Source organism: Arvicanthis niloticus, chromosome 14 (genome assembly GCF_011762505.2).
Source record: "Arvicanthis niloticus isolate mArvNil1 chromosome 14, mArvNil1.pat.X, whole genome shotgun sequence".
NCBI classification, from domain to species: domain Eukaryota; kingdom Metazoa; phylum Chordata; class Mammalia; order Rodentia; family Muridae; genus Arvicanthis; species Arvicanthis niloticus.
The window spans coordinates 22735020-22759066 of NC_047671.1; the positions used below are offsets into that span (position 1 = coordinate 22735020).

At 45.9% G+C, this 24047-nt stretch overlaps 1 protein-coding gene and 1 long non-coding RNA gene across 4 annotated transcripts in view; one reads left to right on the top strand and one right to left on the bottom strand.

Moving 5' to 3' along the window:
- LOC143434282 (uncharacterized) overlaps positions 1-17098 on the bottom strand; it is a 37902-nt gene extending 20804 nt beyond the window's left edge. Inside the window, exons 1-2 of one of the 3 annotated variants that reach the window (XR_013103636.1) lie at positions 16974-17093; positions 7225-11124 (exon numbers count right to left, since the gene is read on the bottom strand). This is a non-coding gene — a long non-coding RNA (uncharacterized LOC143434282). Of the gene's footprint in view, positions 1-7224; positions 11125-16203; positions 16759-16973 lie in introns of those variants that run through there. The other 2 variants (XR_013103638.1, XR_013103637.1) reach the window with 2 other exon arrangements.
- Ccbe1 (collagen and calcium binding EGF domains 1) overlaps positions 16807-24047 on the top strand; it is a 238189-nt gene continuing 230948 nt past the window's right edge. The window contains exons 1-2 of the mRNA XM_034518499.2: positions 16807-18051; positions 18462-18542. Of these exons, the coding sequence (XP_034374390.1) occupies positions 17918-18051; positions 18462-18542 (215 nt within the window). The 5' untranslated portion in view covers positions 16807-17917. The remainder of the gene's footprint in view (positions 18052-18461; positions 18543-24047) is intronic.

Below are 24047 nucleotides of genomic sequence, written 5' to 3' on the forward strand. Positions count from 1 at the left end.
AGCCCCAGCCCAGATGCTTCTAGGAAACTGAATATGTTTCCTGGCTCTTTCCTTTTTGGGTCCAAGCTTCCTTCCTTTCTTCCCTCCTTCCTTCTTTTCTTCCTTTCTTCCATCCTTCTTTATTTCTTTCAAAATTTTAATATGTGTATGTATGTGTGTGTGTGTGCAGACATGTGCATGTGTGCACACGTACCGTAACATATATGTAGAAGTCAGAGGAAAAGTTGTGGAAGTCAGTTCTCTCCTTCCACCAGTTGTGTCCCAAGGCTCATCAGGCTTATTGACAAGTGCCTTTACCTGCTGAACCACCTTGCCAATCTGGATCTTTTTCTCTTAGTAAGCTAAAAATAACAGAAAATGGCAGATAAGGAAACTTCTCTCAGGATTACTTTGTATGATTGAAAGTCGTCACCTCAGGATTTTCAGGAAAATAACATGGAGGGCAGTAGTGATCCTGGAGGGCCCAGTGCTCCTCTTCCCCACTTACCAAGCTCTTCCTAGCAGGCCCTCTCCGTGCTCCTCAGAACACTCCACTATTGCCTATGATCGCAGCAGGGCAAACGACACCAACTCTAGAAATTCCAATCATTACACCTTCACATGGTCACTCTCTTCAACATGCAACAGGAAATGGGCTCTTTTGTTCTCTTAAAGACTACTGGATAGAAACTAGAGTCGCCTGGGAAGGAAGAAAGAAACCTCCACTGCGGACTCTCCTCCATCATGTTGGCCTATGGGGATGTCTGTAGGCTACCTTCATGATTAACACCGTAGGAGGAACCAGCCCACTGTGGGTGGTTTTACCCTTGAAATAAAAGCCCAAGGTTGTATAGGAAAGCAAGCTATTCTCGGAGAGCAACCTGGCAAACTGCGTCTTCCAGGATCTCTGCTCAGTTTCCTGCCTTGCATTCTCTCTATGATGAACTGTAACTTGTGAGATAAAATAAAACTTGCCCCCACAAAAATGTTCTTGGAAATACTTTGGAGCGCAGTAGTGCAGTGTCTTTGCTTACAGTGCAGCTCCTAACAGTGAGAAGACTAACCACAGCCAAGTATTTTTTTTTTAAAAAAATAATTTATTTATTTACTTTTGTGCATGAGTATTTTGCTCACATGTATGTACATGTCTGTTTTCCTAGAACTGCAGCTTTAGATGGTTGTGAGCCATTATGTGGGTGCTTGGAATCAAACCCAGATCCTTTGCAAAAGCAAAATGTGCTCTTGACTCCTGAGCCATCTCTCCAGCCCCCACAGTCAAGTCTTTATCACATGCCAGAGCTGTTCTAAGTGTATTCAAAGCATCTTATCAGTTAGTTCTCCTATAAGCTTTGGAGGAAGGCATGGCTATTGTGGCTGGCTAGGTCATCTGATGTGAGAATATGAACTCTGAACCCCATGTTATTAGTTGTCACCAGTAGCAATTCATCCTTATGTGAAACTTTGGGGCCCCTAAATTAAAATGAATGTGTGTGTGTGTGTGTGTGTGTGTGTGCATGCGTGCATGCGTGCATGTGTGTATGTAAAGGTCAGATGGCAACTTGTGAGTGTTGGTACTGTCTTGCTCTCTTTCTACCCTGTGGGTTCTGGGGATTAAATTCAGGTCATCAGTTTTACCCACTGAGAAATCTCAAAAACCCCAGGATCCTTTCTCACTTCCTGGAGTCTCCTAACGGAATTAGAACCATTTTCACATGATTTTCCTCTTTCTATTTAAGAATGTGTTAGAGATGGCCATTTTTCTATTGTATTTAGGCTAGTCCAGGTGTGGGGCTCAGGTGTGAGGCAGATCCCAGGACTCTGGGAAGTCAGAACCACAGATGGGCTCTGTGACCGAGCTTGATGCTTCAGCAGTCTCAAATGCAGGGTGCAGGCATCAGAATCCACACATCTCTTCAGCATCACTTCTTCCTCACAAAGGCCAACAACTGATAACTGTTCTCTTTCTTTCTTTTTCTAGATAGAATCTTATTATGTAGCCTTGGGTGCCCTGGACCTCTTTATGTAAATGATGCTGGCCTTGAGATTTGCTAGCCTTTGCCCCCTGAGTGCTGAGATTTAAAGGCGTGTGCCACAGTGCTCCAATGATAACAATTTCTCGAAAGGTATCAAAGTTTACGGTTTTGGATAGATAGATGTCAAGGACAGATTTAAAACTCTTGAAGGGCATTGTATCTTCACTATTATTAAATGCAGGGACAGAGAGCCAAACTGGCATTCCAGGTAGAAAAAAAAAACAAAAAAATCCTCAAAACTAAAAATCTAACAATAACAACAACACAAGAAAAAAATAACACATGCCGATCAAACAAACAAACAAACAAACCAACTCTGGTCTGGAAGCAGGAATTCTGAGTTCTAATTCCATGTTTTGAATAACATGTGACATGATCTTTCTGAGTATGACTGGACTTGGGATTGTTCTAAATTTAAAATAACAATGCCCGATTTAAAGACTTGCTTCTTTTCTCTCCATAACACACTGGAGTGTGTTCCTAGGAACTGGACTCAGAAAACCGGGATATATCCAAACATGGCCTAAAAGAGCCCTGTTTTTTTTCTAGAAGCCCCTGGAAATAGGCTGGCTAAGATGATTTGCAGTACTGCCACCAGCCAGCACCCACACAGCTCCGGTCTGGGCTGTGTACTGCAGGTCAAAGAAGAGATGTGTGGACAGGGCAGCAAGACATTGAAGCTGGAGCTGATGGCTATGTAGGAGGGTAGGGTTTTATTTGTTTGTTTGTTTACTGTATCAGAACAGGGCGTCACTCACATTACTTCCAGTCCCCATCTGTCTTAATTGGGGTTACTGTTGCTGAAACAAAACACCAGGACCAAGAGCAACTTGGAGACGAAAGGGTTTATTTTGCTCACAGTTCATCATCAAAAGCAGTGAAGGCAGAAACTCTTTTAGGGCAGGAAGCCGGAGGCAGGAGCTGACGCAGGGGTCACGTAGGGGTGCTGCTTGCTAACTGGCTACTTATGTCTTGCTCAGCCTAGTTTCCTATAGAACCCAGAGCCACCAGCCCAGAGATGGTACTACCCACAATGGGCTGGGTCCTCCCCAGTGATCACTCATTAAGAAAATGTCTTACCAGCACAGTAGAGCAGATCCTCAAGATGGAAACATAGGTGGACCAGCCCTGAGGGCATGAACATTCTCCCGTGTTGGCCCTGAAACTTGTGTGCTGTGCGGTGATGTGGTTGGTGGAGAGAGGTCCTCCGCACCTCACCCCTCCCCATCTATGGCACGTGGGAGAGCAGGACCAATGTCATGAGAGCAGGAAAGCTGTCCCAGACCCTCACCAACTGCAGCACTTAGGGAGAGCAGGCCCTGTACCTCATCTAGACAGCACAACAAAACTGGCTTTGCTGGCGTGGGATGAGGGTGAGCTAGCCTGGACAGTGCTGGAGGTCTTGCTCTATGGAAGAGCTGGTGGGTTGACCAGCTCAGCTACCATCTAGGCCCAGGCCCAGGCCCTGGGCCCGGCCCAGGCCCAAATCCAGGGCTTCAAATTGGTCCACCCCAACATCTACCCAATCCCTGTTCTGCTGGAGTGTGTGAAGAGGCTGGTACTGCAGATTTAAAGCTGCAGGATCTCCATGACCTAGGGCAACAAGTGGATATCTGAGAGGAGTCCTGGTGAGGATCTAGTATTAACAGTGTAGCAGAAGCCAGAGGTCTTGAACCAAACCAGTGACTCATTGTAATGGTTATTTGCAAGTAAAGATGTGTGGACAGAACAGTACACTGTGGGACACTGTGACACACTACAGTTTCTACAACCACATTTTCTTTTTTTTTTGGTGTGTGTGTGTGTGTAAGGTTGCAAAGGCAGAGGGCAGATATGAAGGGAAGGAGAGATGAGTGGGATTGGGTTACATGATGTGAAACTCACAAAGAATCAATAAGAATGAAGGAAGGGAGGGAGGGAGGGAGGGATGGAGGAAGGAAGGAAGGAAGGAAGGAAGGAAGGAAGGAAGGAAGGAAGGAAAGAAGGAAGGAAGGAAGGGAAGAGATGCCTTACAGCTGGATCTCAGTTGAATTCTAGTTTCTCAGTTGAGGCTTCCTCCTCTCTGATGACTCTAGCTTGTACCAAGTTGTCAGAAAACTAGCCAGTTCACCACCCTAGGGACATATGTACCAGGCTCTACTGAAAGGCCAGATCATGTTGAAAAAGCTGCACAATGGGGCTGGGTGAATATGGGGCTCAAAGGCCATTGGGTCTATTTCCACAGAGACCTGGTGAGTAGAGGCTGCCATACGGTGATGCTCTGACAGGTTCTCTACCTAAAAGGAAGCTGTCTTTCCCACCCTGCACCCAGCTATGGAAAGCTGGGCAAGTGTCCTCCTCTCTCTCTCTCTCTGCCTTTCTCATACTTGGGCCATCAGTCACCTAGATGTGTTCACGACTCCCAAAATTCTCCAGGTTCCCTCTCGTCCTCCATAACAGGGCTGCAATACTAGTCCACATCACTTCTTGCCCAGCCTGTTCTACAGTTTTAACTGCATGATACATTTTCCTCTTGAGCCTTGTGATCAGTAGGATATAAAGTATACATGAGTCTCATATCACACAAGCAGGTGAAGTTAACCCAAACTGTTGGTTACATCAGATATATACAAAGTATCATCCACCATCCACGTAACAATTTAATTAGATATCTCATGGATTTTTCCATGCTAAGTTTGAAAAATCTAGTAGGTACACACCTGTCACTTTGGGCTGAGTTGCCAGTGTTTCAGACTACCTAGCAAATGTCTGTCTGTTTCATCACTAGAGAATCTTTCAAAGTCTGCCTATAACAACTCTACATGCCTACTGTCTGCAAGAGAGGTTTCAAATGTCTCTTTATGACTTGGTGTTTGTCACCCCACCCCTGTCCAGACCACACCCTATGTTCCTACCAAAACAAGCCAGGGCTCAGCCTTTGGCAGACTTGATATCATGTGTTTGCACATCTTATTTTTCAACCTCCACTGGGCTCACCAACTCTCTGAAGCTGCTTTCCTACTCTAACCGATGAGAGGTGTGGGGTAGGCTGAATTCTGTTTTCTAAGTAGGCATGCATGGCTCCCCACAACACGCCAATATGTCACATTATTAGCAAAGGGACTCTAGACATGCCCAAGGCGAGGCGTTTCAGTGGGGGAGACCATTCTGGATCATGGGAAGGGCCATTGTCATCCCAAGCATTTTAATAAGAGAGAAGGAGATACAAAGGCCAAGAAAGGGATACAGTGAAGACAATGGGAAATGAGCTAAAATGTTCTGTAGCTGTGTTTAAAGACGACGGAGGCAGGAGCCATGGGTTACAAACACTCTTCCCAGCCTGTGATCCTTCTCCAGAGCCTGCAGGAGGAACTGGTCCTGGGATGCCTTGATTTTAGCCCTATGCCTTAGTCAGGGTTTCTAGTCCTGCATGAAACATCATGACCAAGAAGCAAGGTCGGGGAGGGAGAAGGTTTATTCAGCTTACACTTCCACATTGCTGTTCATCACCAAAGGAAGTCAGGACTGGAACTCAAGCAGGTCAGGAAGCAGGAGCTGATGCAGAGGCCATGGAGGGATGTTACTTACTGGCTTGCTTCCCCTGGTTTGCTCAGTTTTTTTTTTTTTTTTTTTTTTCTTATAGAACCCAGGACTACCAGCCCAGGGATGGCACCATCCACAGTGGACCTTCCCACCCTTGATCACTAATTGAGGAAATGCCTTACAGCTGGATCTCATGGAGTCATTTCCCCAGGGAGGCTCCTTTCTCTGTGATAACTCCAGCTTGTGTCAAGTTGACACACAAAACCAGCCAGTACACCCTATGAGACTGATTTTGGACTGCTGACTTGTAGAACTGTAAACTAACATTTTTGTTTAATTATCTGCTAAGCTAGTAGTAACTTGTTTCATTTTTATTTCCTTCTACTAGTTCTCGGAGAACTCTATACAACACATCTTCATTGGACTCCTTCCCCAAACTCTTTCCAGATCTATACTCTTCTTCCACCCAACTCCCTCTCCCTTTTTTTCTACCAAGACCTCTTTGTACTGCCCAAGTATTCTTGGATGCATGGCCTTCTTCTACTGGAGAGCGGTTAACTCAACAGGGGCTACACATTCTTAGAGAAAACTATCTTTCCCTCTCCCTACAGCTAGCAAAAGCTAGGAACTTCAAGCCCTGTCTCCTCTCTGTGCTGTTCCTATCTGGCCTGCACAAGTCTTGGGTATATCATCACAACCACTGTGCATTCATATGCAAAGCTCCTCTGCTGTGTCTAGAAGACACTTTACGCTGGCTGAACGTTCTGAAGTCTCTTGTCTCTGAACCTTGGCCAGTTGCTGGTCTCCGTGTTAATCATTAACTACTGCTAATAGAAGCACCTCTGGTCAGGGTTGAGAGATGCATTAATGTACGGGTATGATAAGCCATTAGGAGTTGATTTATTCTGTGTCTATTTGGCAGAATAAAAGTAGTTTTCTTTCCAGTTATTATTCCTCCCTGCTAGGGTATTTGACCTGTCTAGTCACGTTTTTGCCCAATATTGGTACCAGCTATGGGTTTCATTTTGTGATGTGGGCCTGAAGTCTAATCAGAACATGGCATGTGTGCCACCATTGTGCCAGTGAGCATGTCTTGCCGGGCCAGTCACTGTTGTAGCTCTTGAAGTTCACAGTTGGGTAAGACTGGTGATTTCTTTTCGCCCCTGGCAGTAAGCAGAGCACTTTCCAGCACCATGAAGGTTCTGCTTGTAACTTGTTGCAGCCACACAACAACAGGAGACAGGAGGTTTTCTGTGTCTAGCTCCATATCCGTTACCTCTTGGAGATAAAAACCGATGTGGGTATGGTTACTTCCTGTGATTTTTCTCTCTACTAGAATTTGTGGTCCAGTTTCCATACTGGTTTCCTTTTCTGGTTGTCATGGAAACCATAACTGACAAGAGCAGCTCAAGGAAGAAAGGGTTAATTTTGCTGTTTGGTTTATTGTATTCGAGGTATGATGCATCTTGGCAGGGGGTGTGTGGCACCCAGAGCACAAGGAGTGACAGTCACATGGTGTCACTGGTCAGGAAGCAGAGATGGATGAATGCTCATGGTCAGGTGATTCTTCCCTCCCCCCTTTATTGCCACACACATTCAGTGGGGTTCTTCTCTGTTAAAAGTCACTGGAAAAAAACACTAAAAAATGTATCTCCTAGGTGACTCCAGAGCCAGTCAAGTTGACCATGAAAACAGAATGAATCAGAAATGGACTTCTGTCTCGTTTACTTCAGTTACTACAACACTCAGCTGTGCCTAGCATCTGAGTCCACCTTTAACACTTTTTCCTAAAGAATGAATGAAGGCAAGGGAAAGCTATTGCTTCCCTGCCTCACAGTGGGAGAAGAGATGGTACTGCCATGTCAATCAGTGCAAACCACACATGATCATTGACATCATGAAGAAGACAGAGCAGCCTCTGTTGCCAGCAGCAGGTGAGCAGAGGAGACACAGCTGGAAGGATCAAGGGGATGAGGCAGGGTGGGGATCAGAGCCCAGGGCTAGTGCAGTTGCACAGGTCTCACCCACGGGACCTGCTTGAGACTTTGAAACCAGAAGCACGGAGCTTGTGGGCTGCTTTGAGTTTGTGAAAACTTGGAAAATAAACAGAGTTCTAAGAAAAATATTTTCTCTGCTCCCGAGGTCACTCCAGGACAGCAGAGAGATAAGGGAGTTGCTGAACTAAGCCTTGAAAACAAAGGCAGAAAGACAAGGAGAAACCTCAGAGGGGTGATCAGACCAAGAAGGGGGCCCGAGGGAGACAGGGGCTAGAAGACAGACAGGAGGCAAAGAAGCCAGATAAACGGGAGCAGAGATAAAAGGGAGGGCTTGCAAGGAAAAGCCTAAAAGAACTGGGAATCAGAAACAGGCGATAAGAGTGCAAAGGCAGAGGAGTGGGTGATTAAAGGATTCCTCTAACTCAGCTCCACTGACATCAGGAAGCAGCTTCTTCAGTGTGTGTAAGGGGCAGCTCTGGGTATGGCCAGAGACTGAAAATTCAATTTCTACCTACAAGATGCCTGGACATAAAGGCATCTTTCTCCTATCCCTGTAGGACAGCAACAGTTGCCTCCAGAAATCATTAGATCTCCACTGATAGGAAAGTTGTCCCCTAGTTCATCACCAGTGATTTGGAGAGAGAAATTCATTGGGTGGTGGGGAGGGGGGAGTACTTTAGGGAAACATAGTAGAAAGAAAAGATCAGGAAACAAAGCAGAACAAGATGGTAAAAGTTAGAGCTAGAAGGTTCAAGAGTATCTGACTTCATGAGGGATTAACAGCTAAGATGATCAATGATGGGGAATGGGCAAAGAGACAAGCAGACAAGGAGAGAGATCCCAATGGACACGAGGAACCACTGTCCAAAGGGAGATGGCAGCTCAAGCTGGATCTGCTTGAGAATGGGACACTGGGAGGGTTCAGTGGTGGGTTACTGACATCCAGGGCCAGGGCCCATCAGTCTTCTGTCCTTACGTGAAGACAATAGAGCCAAATCCAAGTCAAATCGCCTACGCACGACTTGCAGGCTCATTGTAATTCTACCACAGATAAATGTTGGAGCTGAAAGAAGCTTCCACGGGGCTCGGCTCACTTTCTGATTAATGATCGTGATGCTCACCAGAAAATTGAAATAGTAAATATCTCTGAGAGACACACTGAGGTCTAAACATCTCTGATGCAGAAAGAAGTGTAAACACCTCCCTGATCGTGCAAGCAAAGACTACTGTGCACCAACTGGTGGAGGTAACGAAGTCAGATTAGTTTATCTGGCAGCCCTTTGGGATTCTGCACTGCTGGTAAAGATGAAGACTAGAGGCCAATTCAAATGGGTCTCAAACCAACCAATCAAATGAGTTTAGTCCCCAACCACTGCAGAGAGAGTTAGGGATGTACTTTCTTAAGGTTGAGCTTGGGGGATAGAGATGAAAGGAGAGAAAGTGTGTTGTGAGTGTGTGTGTGTGTGTGTGTGTGTGTGTGGTGTCTTAGTTTGGGTTTTACTGCTATGAACAGATACCATAACCAATGCAACTCTTATAAGGACAACATTTAATTGGGGCTGGCTTACAGGTTCAGAGGTTTAGTCCAGTATCATCAAGGCAGGAACATGACAGCATCCAGGCAGGCATAGTGCAGGAGGAGCTGAGAGTTCTACATCTTCATCTGAAGGCTGCTAGCAAAATACTGGCTTCCAGGCCACTAGGATGAAGGTCTTAATTTCCCCACCCAGTAACATACCTACTACAACAAGGCCACACCTACTCCAACAGGGCCACACCTTCTAATGGTGCCACTCCCAGGACCCAGCATATATGTGGGGTGGGAGAGATAGAATGTGTGTCAAAGTCATCATCTATATTCAAGTTTGGTGTTGATTGCTCACCATCCTTTGTGAATTTCCACTATCTGCTTCTAAACTGAAGACATTCCATAGGAGCACACCAAACTCTGAAATGTTCAAGAAAAAAATTTCCGTGTCTTTCTACAAAAAATGCTGTGCTGGCTGCTTTTATCTCTCTGCTTTGGGGAGAGTTCTAGGTCTGGCAGTGTCTTTTTTTTTGGGGGGGGGGCAAGGATGGGACAGGGAGGGTCCATTGCCAAAGCACCTATAGTTCCAATGCACTGAAACCTGATCTCCATTCTTCAGCAGTCAGTACCCTCGAGCCAATCAGAATGCCTTTCTCAGAGGGCCAGCCCCCTAGATGCAGCTCAGCTTTGCTTCAAAGAGAGGTGGGATGCATAGGTGAGAAATTAGCCAGGCCAGATGGATAATACAGAGCCAGAGGAGGAGGATCAGATTCTCAGGCTTATGGCCACAGCACTGGACATTGCCCATCCCCCCTCCACCACCACCACCAGGCAAACAGAGGGGATATGGGCAAACTACCCCTGGGCTCATTTTCCCAGGAAGTACTTTAGTATGGGGTTGAGATCATAGTGTGTAGAACCCACATCCTCTTCATAACTCTATGTCTCAGACTAAACTTTACCTAAAACCACAGCCTCGGTTCCCTCATCTCTGACATGCAGGAAGTACTCGAGACAGGGACATAAGATTGCAACTGGGATTAAATGAGGTAAGACTTGCAAAGCACACAGATCCATGTCTACGTCACCAAGTCCTCCAGAACTATTTGTTGTTACTCCTCTTTGTGCCAAATTCTTCTAAAATTATCCTCCCCTACTAACAGCTCGCAGGAGTGCGGCATCCTTAGCGTTATGTCATGAACAGCCCTCCATTTTGCTAAGAAATAAGTCTGGTGTTCTAGACAACCTTCCGTACGAATGCTAAGATTTTCCTACACAGTGTGAACTGCTGTTTTAAAACATTATTTTGGTTTGTCTGGCGGTACCGGAGTGTGGGGTTGAACCTAGAGCCTTGTGTTTGTTAGGCAAGTGCTACAGCAGTGGACCCTGTCCATAGCACTATTTTTTACTTTTCATCAGAGACACTAAATTCCCAGGCTGGCCTTGAACTCAGTCAGCAGTCCAGGCTGACCTTGGAGTTGCAATCCTTCTGGCTCAGCCTCCAGAATAGCTGAGATTCCAAACCTGAGCCAACTGTCCCAGCTTCTGAGTTTCCTTTAAGCACAAGTGCTTGTCTGGAAGACAGAGGACTCCTCGGGCAGAGACCCTTTACTCTGCCATAATGCTCTATGTGTCTTCCAACCAGAAGTGCTCGACAGTTGGGCACAGTTCAGAAGTGGAGCAGGTGGACAGCATGCATAAGGCCTGGGCCTTAATCCTCCACCCACCCCAAAGCTAAAATAATGCAGAAACCATTAGTGGGTAGATTTGAAGCATTTCCTGGGGCTGGGGCTGGGGCTGGAGCTGGAGCTCAGGGGTAGTGCTCTCACCTAGCCATGCATGAGGTTCTAGGTTCAATCCTTTATGCTGGAGACACTGGGCATGGGACTGATCACAGATGGGTTAAATTAGAATCCCCTAAATCATGATTTGATCTGAAATAAGCAAAACTCTGGCAGATGGAGCTCAGAAGCGCAGCTACTCTCAAAGGGGAGGCATTGCATTCGATTTTCCAGTAACTGTGATTGTGCTCGACTTCCGCAGGGCTGTAGTGATGCCGTGTGATCTGAAAAAGTATAGCATTAATGACATCAGTGTCACTTCTGCTACTTAGATTAGGCTGTGGCAGGGAGTCTCTGTCTATAGCCATTTATATGACAGAGCGAATTCTTGTGGAAAGGAAATTAGGTGATACAGGTGGGCTGAGAACATGATAAGATTAGGCTTCATTTATGAACTCTGGTACCACAGGATTAGCAGGCACTCTTTTTAGTCCTATATTTTGGGGTGAATGTATAGTCACACATGTGTGTGGTTACCTGTGGAGGCCACAAAAGGACATAAAGTCTGTAATCCCAGCACTTGGGAGGCAGAGGCAGGCGGATTTCTGAGTTCCAGGCCAGCCTGGTCTACCGAGTGAATTCCAGGACAGCCAAGGCTACACAGAGAAACCCTCTCTCGAAAAACCAAAACCAAAAAAAAAAAAAAAAAAAAAAAAAAAAAAAAGGACATAAAGTCCCTTGGAGTTATAGATGCCTATGAATCACTTGATGTGGGTGCTTGTATTTGCAACTCTGGTCCTCACGATTGACTAGCAATCAATTTTAATGGCTGAGCTACCTCTCCAACTTGTATAGTTACACTTACTCTACTATAGATGTCTTGGTGGACTAGTAATATAGCTCAGTGGTAATTTACTTGCCTACCGTGAGCAAGGTCCTGGGTTCAATCCCTGGAAACGTGATGGGGTGTGGTGGTGGATATGCTGGCTCATATCAGAAAAGTTTTGTGTTGTTTAGTTTGAAATGGGTTCTCATGTAGTCCAGGCTGGCCTTGAACTTGTTTTATGGCCAAGGATGACCTGAATGTCTGCTCCTCCTACTTCTACCTTGTACAAGTGTGGGTTTCATATGTGGGCAACCATGATTGGTTTTTGCAGTGTGAGGGATGAAACCTGAGACTTCATGCACACTAGGCAAGCAGTCTACTAATACTCTCCCAAGCCCTCAGATAGGAAAACTTTGTCAGTGCTCTTATACCTACCCAATTGCTCAGATACTTCGAGAGTCTTGCAGGGCTCAATAAGTGTTAAATCCTTCTTTCTTTCATTAGTGAAAGAACATGGAGGGGGTCATCATTGTAAGAAAGGAACAGTGCTGTTGGCCTTGGCGTGGCAGATCCTGGGGGGATGCTAATGCTGTTTTCTAGAAAATCAGGGACTTTACTACATGTCTCTGCTGTTGGCTTCTTACTCCTCCTTGTTTAAACTTTTGGTGACAGCAAATTCAAGGGTCACCCTCATCCTATGCATCCTGCACCCGCTATCAGTGGGGATTTGCAGACTTGAGTAGTAAGAACAAACTTCTCCAGCCCAAACTCCTAGGTCTGCCCTTATAGCTCCGACAGGCCAGAGAGACTGCCGATTCTTTCATCTGCAAGGAGGTCTTCCTGTGGAAGCAGCTTTGGGCTCCTAGACATGAGACTGTATGGAATATATGTGCATGTGTGTGTACATGTGTGTGCGTGTGCATGGATACATTTAAAAACTAGTATTGACACATGAATAACTGTTCTTAATATTCTGAAAACCAAGGCATGATTGGGTTCTCTACTTATTTATTTATTTATTTATTATTTATTTATTTATTTATTTATTTATTTATTTATTTTTGGTGTCTACAAATTAATTATTTTTTTTCCCTAGTGGCTTAATTCATCTTTTTAACATTTTACTTCAAATTTGGCCAGTAATTGGTTCTATCATGGACAGGGGAAGCTGGTAGTTTTTCCTATTTTTGGAGCAGATTCCAGGCTTAGTGCTTCAGTAAACTTTCAGAGCCTCATGCAAGTTAAAACCAAGGCTTGCTTAGTGAGGAAAGAATGAACACACCCCAGACCAAGGCTTCAGTATTAAGTGTGTTCTGGCTGTTGTTGCCCCAAGCAATCCCTCTCAATGGTGCATAGACAAGAACACTTTTACACCTTTAAGGCGTGACCCCACTTCTCTAAGCAGACCTGGCTGTATGTCAATCAAAACTGAAACCAAAAGATAACTATTAGGGCAATGTGCTCACTCTAGGGACACCTCATCCTGTGCCAGTACCTCACAGTACATAGTGAACCTAACTTTACTTCTGCTAATCCTGCCTTGTTTCTGTGAAAGAGCCTTCACCTTAGAGTTAGCTCATTCTTGGGACGTTTCAGGGAGACTAGTGTGCATGTCCATTAGTTTAAATTAAAATTTATTTATTATTATTGTGTCTCTGTGTGGGTGGAGGTCAATAGACAACTCTGTGGAGTGGGTCCTCTCCTTGCACCTTTATATGGGTTCTGGGAACTCAGGTCTCTAGGCCTGAAGAGCAAGTGCCTTTATCTCAAGAGCCATGTCATTTTCTCTTCAGCCCTGTCTTTCTTTCTTTCTTTCTTTCTTTCTTTCTTTCTTTCTTTCTTTCTTCCTTCCTTCCTTCCTTCCTTCCTTCCTTTCTTTTCTTTCCACCCATCCATTTATCAATCCATACATCCACCCACCCACCCACCCATCTATCTATTGGCTTTTCAAGATAGGGTTTCCCTGTGTAACACTTCTAACTCTCCTAGAACTCACTCTGTAAAACATGCTGGTCTTGAACTCAAGAGCCTGCCTCCCAAGTGCTGAGATTAAAGACATGTGCCACCACCTCCCAGCCTTATTTTCATGAAAAACCAAATTTATAGGTGTTTCCTCTCCTTGACTTTTATAACCTATCATGTAAAAATCTTGACTTCTTAGGGTCCAAGAGCTGGGTCGTGATTTAATGCAGTGCAGGGACCTCTGCACTTATGGTCCACTGGTCAGAATCTGTCCAGCTTCATTTTCAGTCTTGATTTTTCCTTGTCTGAGCTTCTCTGAGTGGTTCTGGAGCATGTATGCATAGAGACTGCACACACACTGCACACACTGCACACACACTGCACACACACTGCACACACACACTGCACACACACTGCACACACACTGCACACACATCTATCCTATAGTGGTTCTCTAGCCTTTGTAGAAATGTATCTTCATTAGCAACTCCCTGATTCTAATTCTATTTTAGTTTTGTCCCTGTGAGATGTTGGAATTCTTGAAAACTGACTACCACAGCTTCTGTTCAAAAAGTGTACTCTGCCTAGCTTTCTGGCCTCTTTATTCTATAGCAGCTACCTTACTGGCTCCCAAGACACTTTCAGCCTTGCTGCTAAGATACCTGTTCCTCCTAGGCCCTGACCCAGTGTACTCTCAAACTCCCTCACAGCCCAGCCCCCCTAGGATATGGTAAATTGTATAATTCTTCCCTCTCTGGTTTGTTTCAGGGCAGTTGACAGGTCTGGATGGGAAACACTGCCAAATGGTGTACTGAAAGAAACAAGCACACAGATTTCTCCAAGGTATGTGAGGTTCTGATCATTAATCTCCACAACCCTCCTGGGTAGGAGACTATGGGCAAGTTCTCTCATGCCAGCTGTTTGAAGATGAGGGAATGAGGCAGGCCTGAGTGGTGCAGGATGGTGGAAAGAGTCTGAATCTGAGAAGCAAAGACCTAGAACTCCTGAGCTTCCTGCCACTTGCAGACTCAGTGCTGAAAACTGCCACACAGGCTGCAGCCTTCATAAAAGCCAGGCTTGACTTTGGTGGGACAGCTTCACTTTTCACAGATTGCTATTCATATATGGGTGTCCATATGCTCCCTCTGATGAGCCCAGCACACCAAGCCAGACAAGTTTCAAGCCTGCAGGGAAAGAGTGTTTGAACGGTCTCAGCTACAGCTCTTCTCTTGAAGAAATGTTCTGACTATACCGTGGCATTCTTCCCCAGGCCAATGTGGATTGACTGTGTGCTTGGCTGGCATCTTCTCAGGGCCCTTATCCTCACAGATGCTGAGTGTAGGGGCCAAGAGGTGGTTATCAGCACAGGCTCTGACACCAGCTTAGTGTATTGCATACAGCTGACATGGTTCTGCCTTTACCTTTGGCCTTTTCTTTGTTTATTGTTGTTATTGTTTTGGTTTCTATATTTGAGACCCAGTTTCACTCTGCAGGTAGCTCAGGCTACTCTGGAACTGATTGTATAGCCCAGGCTGACCTCAAACTCTCTATCCTTCTGCCTCAGCCTCCCAAGGGCATGGATCACATGTGTGCACCACCACATCTGCCTGCCTTTGTCTTTTTGGCATTTGTTGCCTCCCTTGAAAAGCAGCTTGCCTACACACAGGGCTTAGTAAGTGCTATTGAATATAGCAGGTGACTATTCTCCTACATCATGGTCTACTGCTTATAGAAAATTATCTATGATACAATAGTGGAAATATAAAACAGAGGCATGGTAAGAAAATAAAAAATATAACCCCTATCTGCAGCTTGGCTCTCTTCCTTTCAAGATGGTACCCAATACCTCTATGGCCCAGTTTAAGTTGATCTAGTGTGTCAGGATGGGTTTATTTTTCATGTGTTCATCAAGGTCTAGCCTCAAGAACCCAAATTACCGGGCTGGAGAAATGGCTCAGCAGTTAAGAGCACTGACTGCTCTTCCAGAGATCCTGAGTTCAGTTCCCAGCAACCACATGGTGGCTCACAACCATCTGTATTGGGATCTGATGCCCTCTTCTAGTGTGTCTGACACACTACATATACATAAAATAATAATTCTAAAAACAAAGGAGAACCCAAATAACTGTTGTAAATAGGCTCCTATCTGTCTAGAAATTAAAAAAAGAAGAAATGCTGAAAAGTAAAAATCTGTCTGTGCAATGAATAACTTGTGCTAAAGATGAGGAGTTAATGCCCAGAGACCACTCAAGAGATGTTTTACATGACTCGCTCAGCCATAATACCTCTAAAAGATAAACCCCTGCAATTCACCAGTGTACAGACCAGAAAGCATGGTTTCACAATGTTAACTGGGACCATTCACCTACAAACTGCTACCTGCATTTGGATCCAGGTAGTGATCCCATGAAAATTACTCTCAAGGTCTGCAGGCAGGATGCACCAGTGGCCCCTGAATGGCCAGCTGAAAATGCTTGTGTCTGTGAACGAGCAGCACCACTGGATTTTACCATTAAGGGTGCTTCAAGTTCTCTGTGAATGTTTGGTCAGAAAAAAAAAAAAAAACCTACCTGGATAAAGTGACAGGCATGACATGTAGGGATTTTATTGTGAGGTTCAGATAAGACTGTAACTGTCAAAGCTCTTGAGGGTCACAAAACATTCAGCAGAGGAATCTGGATGTCACCACTACTAAAATGACAGTGTGTAGGTGTATATGTGATATTTCTCAGTAGATCAGACTATTACATAACTCAAAATACCTACTTACTCGGCCAGTGAGCACACCTGTGGGTTCCTTCTCCCTGGGCCTGAGCTACAGAACCGATTAATGTTGGTCATTCCTTATTTAACTTCTTGCTTTTCTTACTAATTTTTGGGCCAGGACTTTCACACTTCTGTTATGAATTTCTCTTTGACAAGAACTGAAGAGTACATTACAACAACCTTAGAACATGATTGGGGTCCCTTTCTGTTTAGTGTTAGGGTAAACAGGGTATCATGAACTAGCTGGTGGAAGGCCCTGTGATTCCCGATGGCCAAGACGCTGGGACCTGGGTGTCTTCAATGGTTTCCCCAAGGTATTTTCAGCTGCAAGGGAAAGGCCAGGAAAGCGAAGCAAACAAACGTCCTGGCAAGCAGACAGATTGGGAAAGAGTACACAGGTAAGCAACCAGATGGCAAACTCCTGGCTTCATCACCCAGAACTAAGATCCACTCCACCATGGCAGGGACGCCCTTCTGGCTCACCAGAGCATCCTTTAGTTTGGATGAAGCCATAAGCCTGTCAACCCCCTCCCCTTTAAGTCGACCAATCAGAAATGATGGGAGGAAGACAAGACTCACCCCACCACAGCCTAGAGGATCTGACAATCGGCGCACTCTGCGGTGTGTGAGTGAGTGCTTCTTTGTAACAGAGATCGCTGCCTGCTGTGCCTGAGATTCTTCCTGCCTTGTTCGGTCCTGTACAGCTGGGGAAACGAACCTAGTCAAGACCCCTTACAAGATACCAGTTAAGTACAGGTATCTGGGTTCAAAACCCTCAGCTGGGAATTTCTCACTTGTCCTGAACTTCACTTACCAAGAAAATTGCCGCACAAAGGATTGTGGACGAGTGAAACGACCGAATTTCCTCTAAAGGGGGTTGAAGATTCTATACTTTCTTGATTGGGCTATTTTCACGTTTGGAAGGGCGATATAGGAGACCCCTGTAGCCGCTGCTCACTCCTTTATATTCTAAGCGAGAACCGGGACAGAGGAAAAGCACCCAAGAAGGCACTCACGAGCGAAAAGGCAAACATTGGCGTGACCCTTCGTTATGGAAGTTAACTGACAACAGGAAGGAAGCTATTAACCTCGCTCCTCTCCTCCTCTCGCCCTAGTGACAGCCAGCAACTCCTCCTCCCAGGCTGAGACCTTGGAGCAAAAATGCAAAGGAGCGCCTGGCTGCCTCAACTCTGCGCTTCTCTCCCTAGGGAAGAAGAGGCAAGAGAGGAGGGCGCAGCCTGAAGCCAAGTTCAGTCTGTTTGTGACTCGAGCCTGATCGTCCAGAATAGGTTCCCGGGACTCCAGTATCTTCCTTTTGGCTGCGCAAGGCAGATACCCCTTTGACAAGTTTGGTTCACCCCCTCTCACCCCAAGTTTGAGCGCGGTCCGCAGGTGGTGCAAGCGCCCCAGCTCTCCGGCGCCCTCTGCTGGCGAGAGGGGAAGGCGGCCGCGGCCGCGGAGCCTCCCTGGGTACAGCGCAGGGAGAGAGCTCGGGCGCCGAGAAGAAGCTGCGAGCTTCCCCGATGGTGCCGCCGCCTCCTCCGAGCCGGGGAGGAGCAGCCAAGGGGCAGCTGGGCAAGAGCCTGGGGCCGCTGCTGCTACTCCTGGCGCTGGGACACACGTGGACCTACCGAGAGGAACCCGAGGACCGCGACAGGTAAGGGCCACCTGCCCTAGAAGAAGGACGAACTGGGTGCGATCAGGGCTGGCTGGCGGGGTGCAGACGGTTTCAGGTGGCGGATCCACAGGTCTCTGTTCGGCGAGCCACTGGTGGAGAGGTTAGCTGTTCCAGGTGACTTCCATCTCTTACGGGAACCGCCTCGGCGTTCCCAGCTGTGAGTCGGGACGCTGGATGCTCTCTGTCCGGCTTTCCTGACGCGTTCCGTGTGGACTTCTGTGGTTTTTCTTGTTGTTTGGTAGTGGGATCGCCCGGTGCCGGGACGCCGTCCTGTCTCCTCCCGGGACCAGTAGCAGCCCGTGCGTCTGGACGCAGTGCCCAGCGCGTTCTGCACTTCACTCTCCCGCCGACCTTAACAGTTTCCTCTCCAACTTTCTTTTCTCTCTTAGAGAAGTGTGCTCAGAAAACAAGATCACCACGACCAAATACCCGTGTCTGAAGTCTTCGGGCGAACTCACCACGTGCTTCAGGTAAAGCTGGGGCCCTGCGGAGTCTAGAGGGACAGGCGTTGCTTGTCAAGCAGGGCTTTGGAAGAGAGCTGATGGAGCCGGGGCTGTGTGTGCCCGAGTCAGGGTGGTACCGGGTAGTGAGAACATTTGTGCTCACGGGCTTGGAGCAAAGCGAGCAACTGAGTTTGCAATCAGCGAGTGCCTGAGATCTGAGAACCGGTACCGTTCCGCGAAAACTTTGCACGGTAGAGGTTGGAGTGAAAAAGTTTGCAAGTTGCTGAGAGCGGATTGGATTGTGGGTGTAAGCTTGGTGGAGAGGAATGGCTTCCTGCTCATTTGCGTTTTGTTTTGAAAATATAGCCAGCAACAAGGAAATGCTTGGCACTTGACTTGCTTTTGACCTTGTGTTGGGACAGAGTGTACCACTGTCGCGGTCTCTGTAGGCAAAATTGTAACCGGGAGGATTGTGGGTAGATGGCCTTGGGTGAAAATAAACGTCAAGATTGTTGAAACTCGTGGTCTTTAAGAAAAGATCACGGGTTTCCCTGGGAGAATGGCCGCCACTTGGGGTCTTGTTAAAATTAAACGGGCACTGGCCCAGGAACCGCTGTCGTCGTCGTTTTAAAATGTGTCCCAGGTGATTCCTTGTGCAAGGGGGGTCGGGGGAAGGAGTTAAAATAGGTGGGTCCTATCCCTAAAGGCGAGGATCAAGGTCCCTTGTTTTCGGCCTTTTGGAGCTACCAATTGACTTGGTTTTTGAATCATTGAATTCTGGACTTCTGTCCATCCTCCCACAGGATGGGGGGGGGGCACACATCCCTAAATGTTTGTTGCTTTGTCTGAGTTTTTAAGATGCTATGCAAGGCATTGGGTTAACACACTTAGAGCAGACTGAGAACCTACTCAGGTGCTACAAAATAAAACAAATCTCAGTGTGTCTTCACTGTGCTGTGGCCAACCAGATAGTTCAACGCATTCTGTTCAGAAAACGTTCTTCCTTACACCCAAGGTTCAGGGGTGAGGTGCTTTCCAGGGCAAGCCAATGGGATTTATGGAAGCGCCATCAGCTGTATTGTGCTTTGAGAGTAGCCATTGGCAACCAGGATGGATTGACAGTAGCTGCTTCACCTATGTGAGCTCCAAAAGGGGGCTACCTGCTCCTGCACGTGGTGGTTAGGAGCATTGAACAGTAGCTGAGATGTGAGGTACATGTTCAACTGGCAGATGGAGACTTTGCATTTTAGAGGTGCACTGGGTGAGCAGGGTCATCCAGCCGGTGACATGGCTCGGTAGTACTGGCTGCCGCGTTGCTTGCCTGGTTCTGGTCATGCGTTTCATCCACGTGACCATGGTATTTCCTAGGACATGTTGTTTTCCTATCATGGCTGTATAAAGCTTCTAATTTAACCTGGAGCATGTCCCTAAGATGGTTCGCTCATTTGTTCAGTCTCTAAAAGGTCAGACATCACATAAATCAGTGACGGTTACAGAGCTTGTGTCAGGCTTTTAGAAACCATCAGGGCCTGATTATTCTATTTGTTACGCTCCATTGGCCAATGTTTCCAGATTTCTTAAAGTAGTGTGGTACTTCACTTACTCTATCTCATTCAGAGACATTAACACGTGGGTCTTGGCACATGTGTTCACTAACCAGTTACTTGATGGAACGGCCTGTTGGACCTAGTGCTCTATCAAGGAAAAGAATAAAGAGTTTTAATCTGTATAACAGAAAGGGCTGTTTCAGCTTAAAAAAAAAAAAAAAAAAAAAAAGACATCAGTCCCCAAGTGTGCTAATAGTATTGCTGTTGTTTAGGTTTTTGAGACAGGACCTCATTGTATAGTCCAGTCTAGTCTTGAACTCAAGATCTTTCTGCCCATCCAAAAGTGCTGGGATGAATGAAGGTGCAAACCACTACGATGCATGGTTGAAGTAGTTTATAAATTTATTAATTTCTTTGTGGAAGTTAAGAGTTCTGTGCATATTCTGTTAGCTTTTTTTTTTTTTTTTTCTCCTTTTGTTTTGCTGTTTGAGACAGGGTCTCACTCTGTAGCTCAGGCTGGCCTCTGGCTTCCAATTCATGCTTGCTAGCCTCCTCTTCCAACCTCCCAGGTGTGTTGCCCCACTGTGGCCAGACAATTTTATAATTAAAGTCACTTGGAAGTTTCCTCACTTGGTTCTTGAGCTTCAGCAATAAGAGTGCTGTAAGATGCTGGGGTGTGGCCCTATAGTTCCTTTCTCTTTCAAGTCTTGCCAACCTACTCTCATGGCATTGCCTGGGCACTGGGTAGACTACCGGACTCCACTGAGGTCCCTTCAACTGAATCTGTGTCTTAATGTGATGTGTGTTGAAGTCAGTGGAAAGCCATGTCAAAAGCAGGGTCTTCAAACCACAGACAGAGTGGTTCTCAGTCTGTGAGTTGCAATCCCTTTGCCAAACCTCTATCTCCAAAAAGATTTTTTACGTTATGATTCATAACAGTAGCCAAATGACACTTATGAAGCAGCAACGAAAATAATTTCATAGTTGGGGGTCACAACATGAGGAACTGTATCAAAGAGTCGAAGCATTGGGGAGATTGAAAACTACTGGCACTGTAAACTTGTTCACTAGATCCTCGGGAACATGGAGGCTTCTGAAGCTTAGCAAGCAGCTAGTGCTTCTCAGCATATCACCCTAAAAGGAGAGCCACTCCCCCAACCTGGAAAGCATACCCCCACTCTGGTTTCTCTCAAGCTATGAGCACTGTGGCTTCAGCACTGGGAAAATACCAGATGGCTAGTGAATGATTTTTAGCATAATAAAGGATTTAGAGCTTGTTGGAGGGATTCTTTTTTTTTTTTTTTTTTAAATCATTGTTGGCAAGAGGAGTAGATTTGAACCTATGTAAAATGAACAGAGGATGGAGATAAGCCTCATTCCTTGCTGCAAAATGTGAAGTGGGCACACAATCGTTTTCGTCCTGGACAGCCTTGTGCTTTATGACTTCAGCTAAGCAGCTCTACTCTGTATTTTTAGCACTTGATTCCAGATATCAAATAACAATAGTTTGAAGACTTACTCTGGACTTGGCACGATGCTGGGAACTTTGTTTACATTGTCTCTGATGCACAGAGCCACCTGTCGCTTTTCTGTTCTCTCAGTTTAAATAATCCGAGGTACGGAGGTACGTGCCCAAGTGCTCACGGCTACACACACAACCACCAGGATTTAAATCCAGGTTTGTCTGACTTCTAAGTCCTGGGATCCTCCTTCATTATCTTGGGGAACCCATAAGGTAGGGTGAATGTTCTAGATCCAGGGGTGGAAAAAGAAAGACTAAACTCAAATGCTGAACATTTCTGACAGTCCAGAGGAATGCTAAGACCCACAGTGATCTTGGTTCTCCTTTGGCTCTATTCCCCGTGAGGTCTGTTTCGGACAGTTGAATTTAAATGATCATATTATATATGAAACGGGTTCATGCACATGCACCCCTCCTTCCTTTTAGCACTTTACCTCAATCTTGGGTCCACATCTCTAGAGTTTTTGCTGCCAACGTGCATACTGCCAAGTCCCCAGAGTTTAAACACTCTGCATGAGTGTCAGTGACAGCTTAATGAGTCTAAAGCTAACATTTGTCCAGCATTATAAGCAGCACAGGACATTCTCTTACCAGTAGTTAAGATATCAGAGCCTGGGCATGATTTATCTAAAGTATGGATTCATGACAGCCAAGGCAAGCGTATAAAACAGGCACAGATAGCCATTATGGCATTATCTCCTTAAAACTATCATTACTATCTCCTCCCTCCACCCCTCCCATCTGCCACAAGGTGATTTTCCTTCTCCAGACCATGTACTTTATCTTTCTTTGATGGTGTTTTACATCGGTAAAATGATGTGTTAAAATGTTCCTAAGTAGAAAGACAATCCAGCTTTTATTGGGTGAGGCTATGCCTAGGGAACATTAACTCTTTGGAATCTTTGGTCAAAGATTTGCATGTCTATTAAGAGCTTAGAGCCCTTCTAGAAGATATCAGCACATAAAAGAATAGACAAAAGCCTTTGTAACTGGAGCCCAGCACGGCACACAGTGGCTACAGCAGAACTCGCATCTTCTTCCTAGGAATGATGTCTCGGCAAGGGAAGGCTTTCTTTCCCAAGGTGGTTCTTTACCACAGACTGTATTAGTGAGCACAGTTGAGAAAACCACCTGTGATTTTGGTCTTAGTTCCTGCGTCTCCAAGCAGAGACATGATACAGATACTCCAGCCCTCCCACTGTTTACCCACTGTCCTCTCACTGGGGAGTGCTTGAGCCTAAGGTGGCTCAGGTTCCCATGGGAAAAAAATGACACGGGCTGCAGGAACTTGCACTTTCCTTCAAGATAGTACAGCCATGTGGCCGAGTCGCCTGTGGGAATGTGGAGGTCTATGTGGTGTTTCTGCAGATGTGTTTACTTAGAGCGAGAAGGCCACTTAATTAGGCTAGCACCAGGGATTGACATCGCTGAGGTTCTGGCTGAAGGTCATCTCAGGGAAGGTTGCAGAGAGTGAACCTTGTTCTGGCAGGTTGCCTATTGCTTTGCCCTTGAAGACTTCAGTAGTGTCAGAACACACAGGCTCACAAACTCCTTGCTCCTCTTTGAATCTCTAGCCCCTCATTCCTTTCCACCTTGAACCACTTCTTAAGATCCAGGCTTTCCTTTTCTCCTCTGGAATCTAGGATCGTATTAAGGGTGTTTAGAGCTGCTGTGAGCTCTGTAAATGAGTCTGCTTATGTGATGTGCTTTGGGAAGTTCAAGATTTGAGGGAAGTGCTAGGTTAATCAGTGTCACTTCCTGTCACCCCTGAACCTCAAGTGGGGCATGGGGGTGGCTTGCAGAAGTTGTGCAGTGGACACACACTGACTTCTGTAATTTTACAATTGAGATTTTAAAAATATATATACATATATCATATTTTTAAATTAACTTTTGATTTCTTCATGTCCTGTAACCAAAACGCATGGTGTCTTCATCTATTGGTGGTTATTATCAAATTCTGGAGGATAACCAGGAGCAATGATAAGAGTCTGTATTGTTCTGGGGTGGATACTTCTGACCAACTCTGGGGAAATATCCCATACCTGGCAATGGGATTTTATTTAGTAACCTATGGCTTCTGGTAGGACCTAGCATACATTCTAAAAAGTAAAACTAGACTTAGACATAGCAGTGGTGTTTCTGTACCGGTCAACATACCTTGTTTCTGGATGCTTCTCCAAGCATAGGGTAGCCCAGAAATCTAGGGTTGTGGGACATGACACTGAGCATCTTTGCATCAGTGTCATCTGCATCAGATGTCATCAGTCATCCCTTGCTGACCACTGAAGGTTTTCTGCTTGTGACTACAGAGTGGTGGACAGCACAGCCAGGTTGAATTGGATGCTGACTCCATTTTGGAGGTTTAGAGAAGTTTGCTTTTTGTCTGGGGTTGGAAATGGTAGTTCCTGCAGACATGACTTGAGATCCTTAGTGTGTTAGATTTTTTTTTCTTGTTTATGG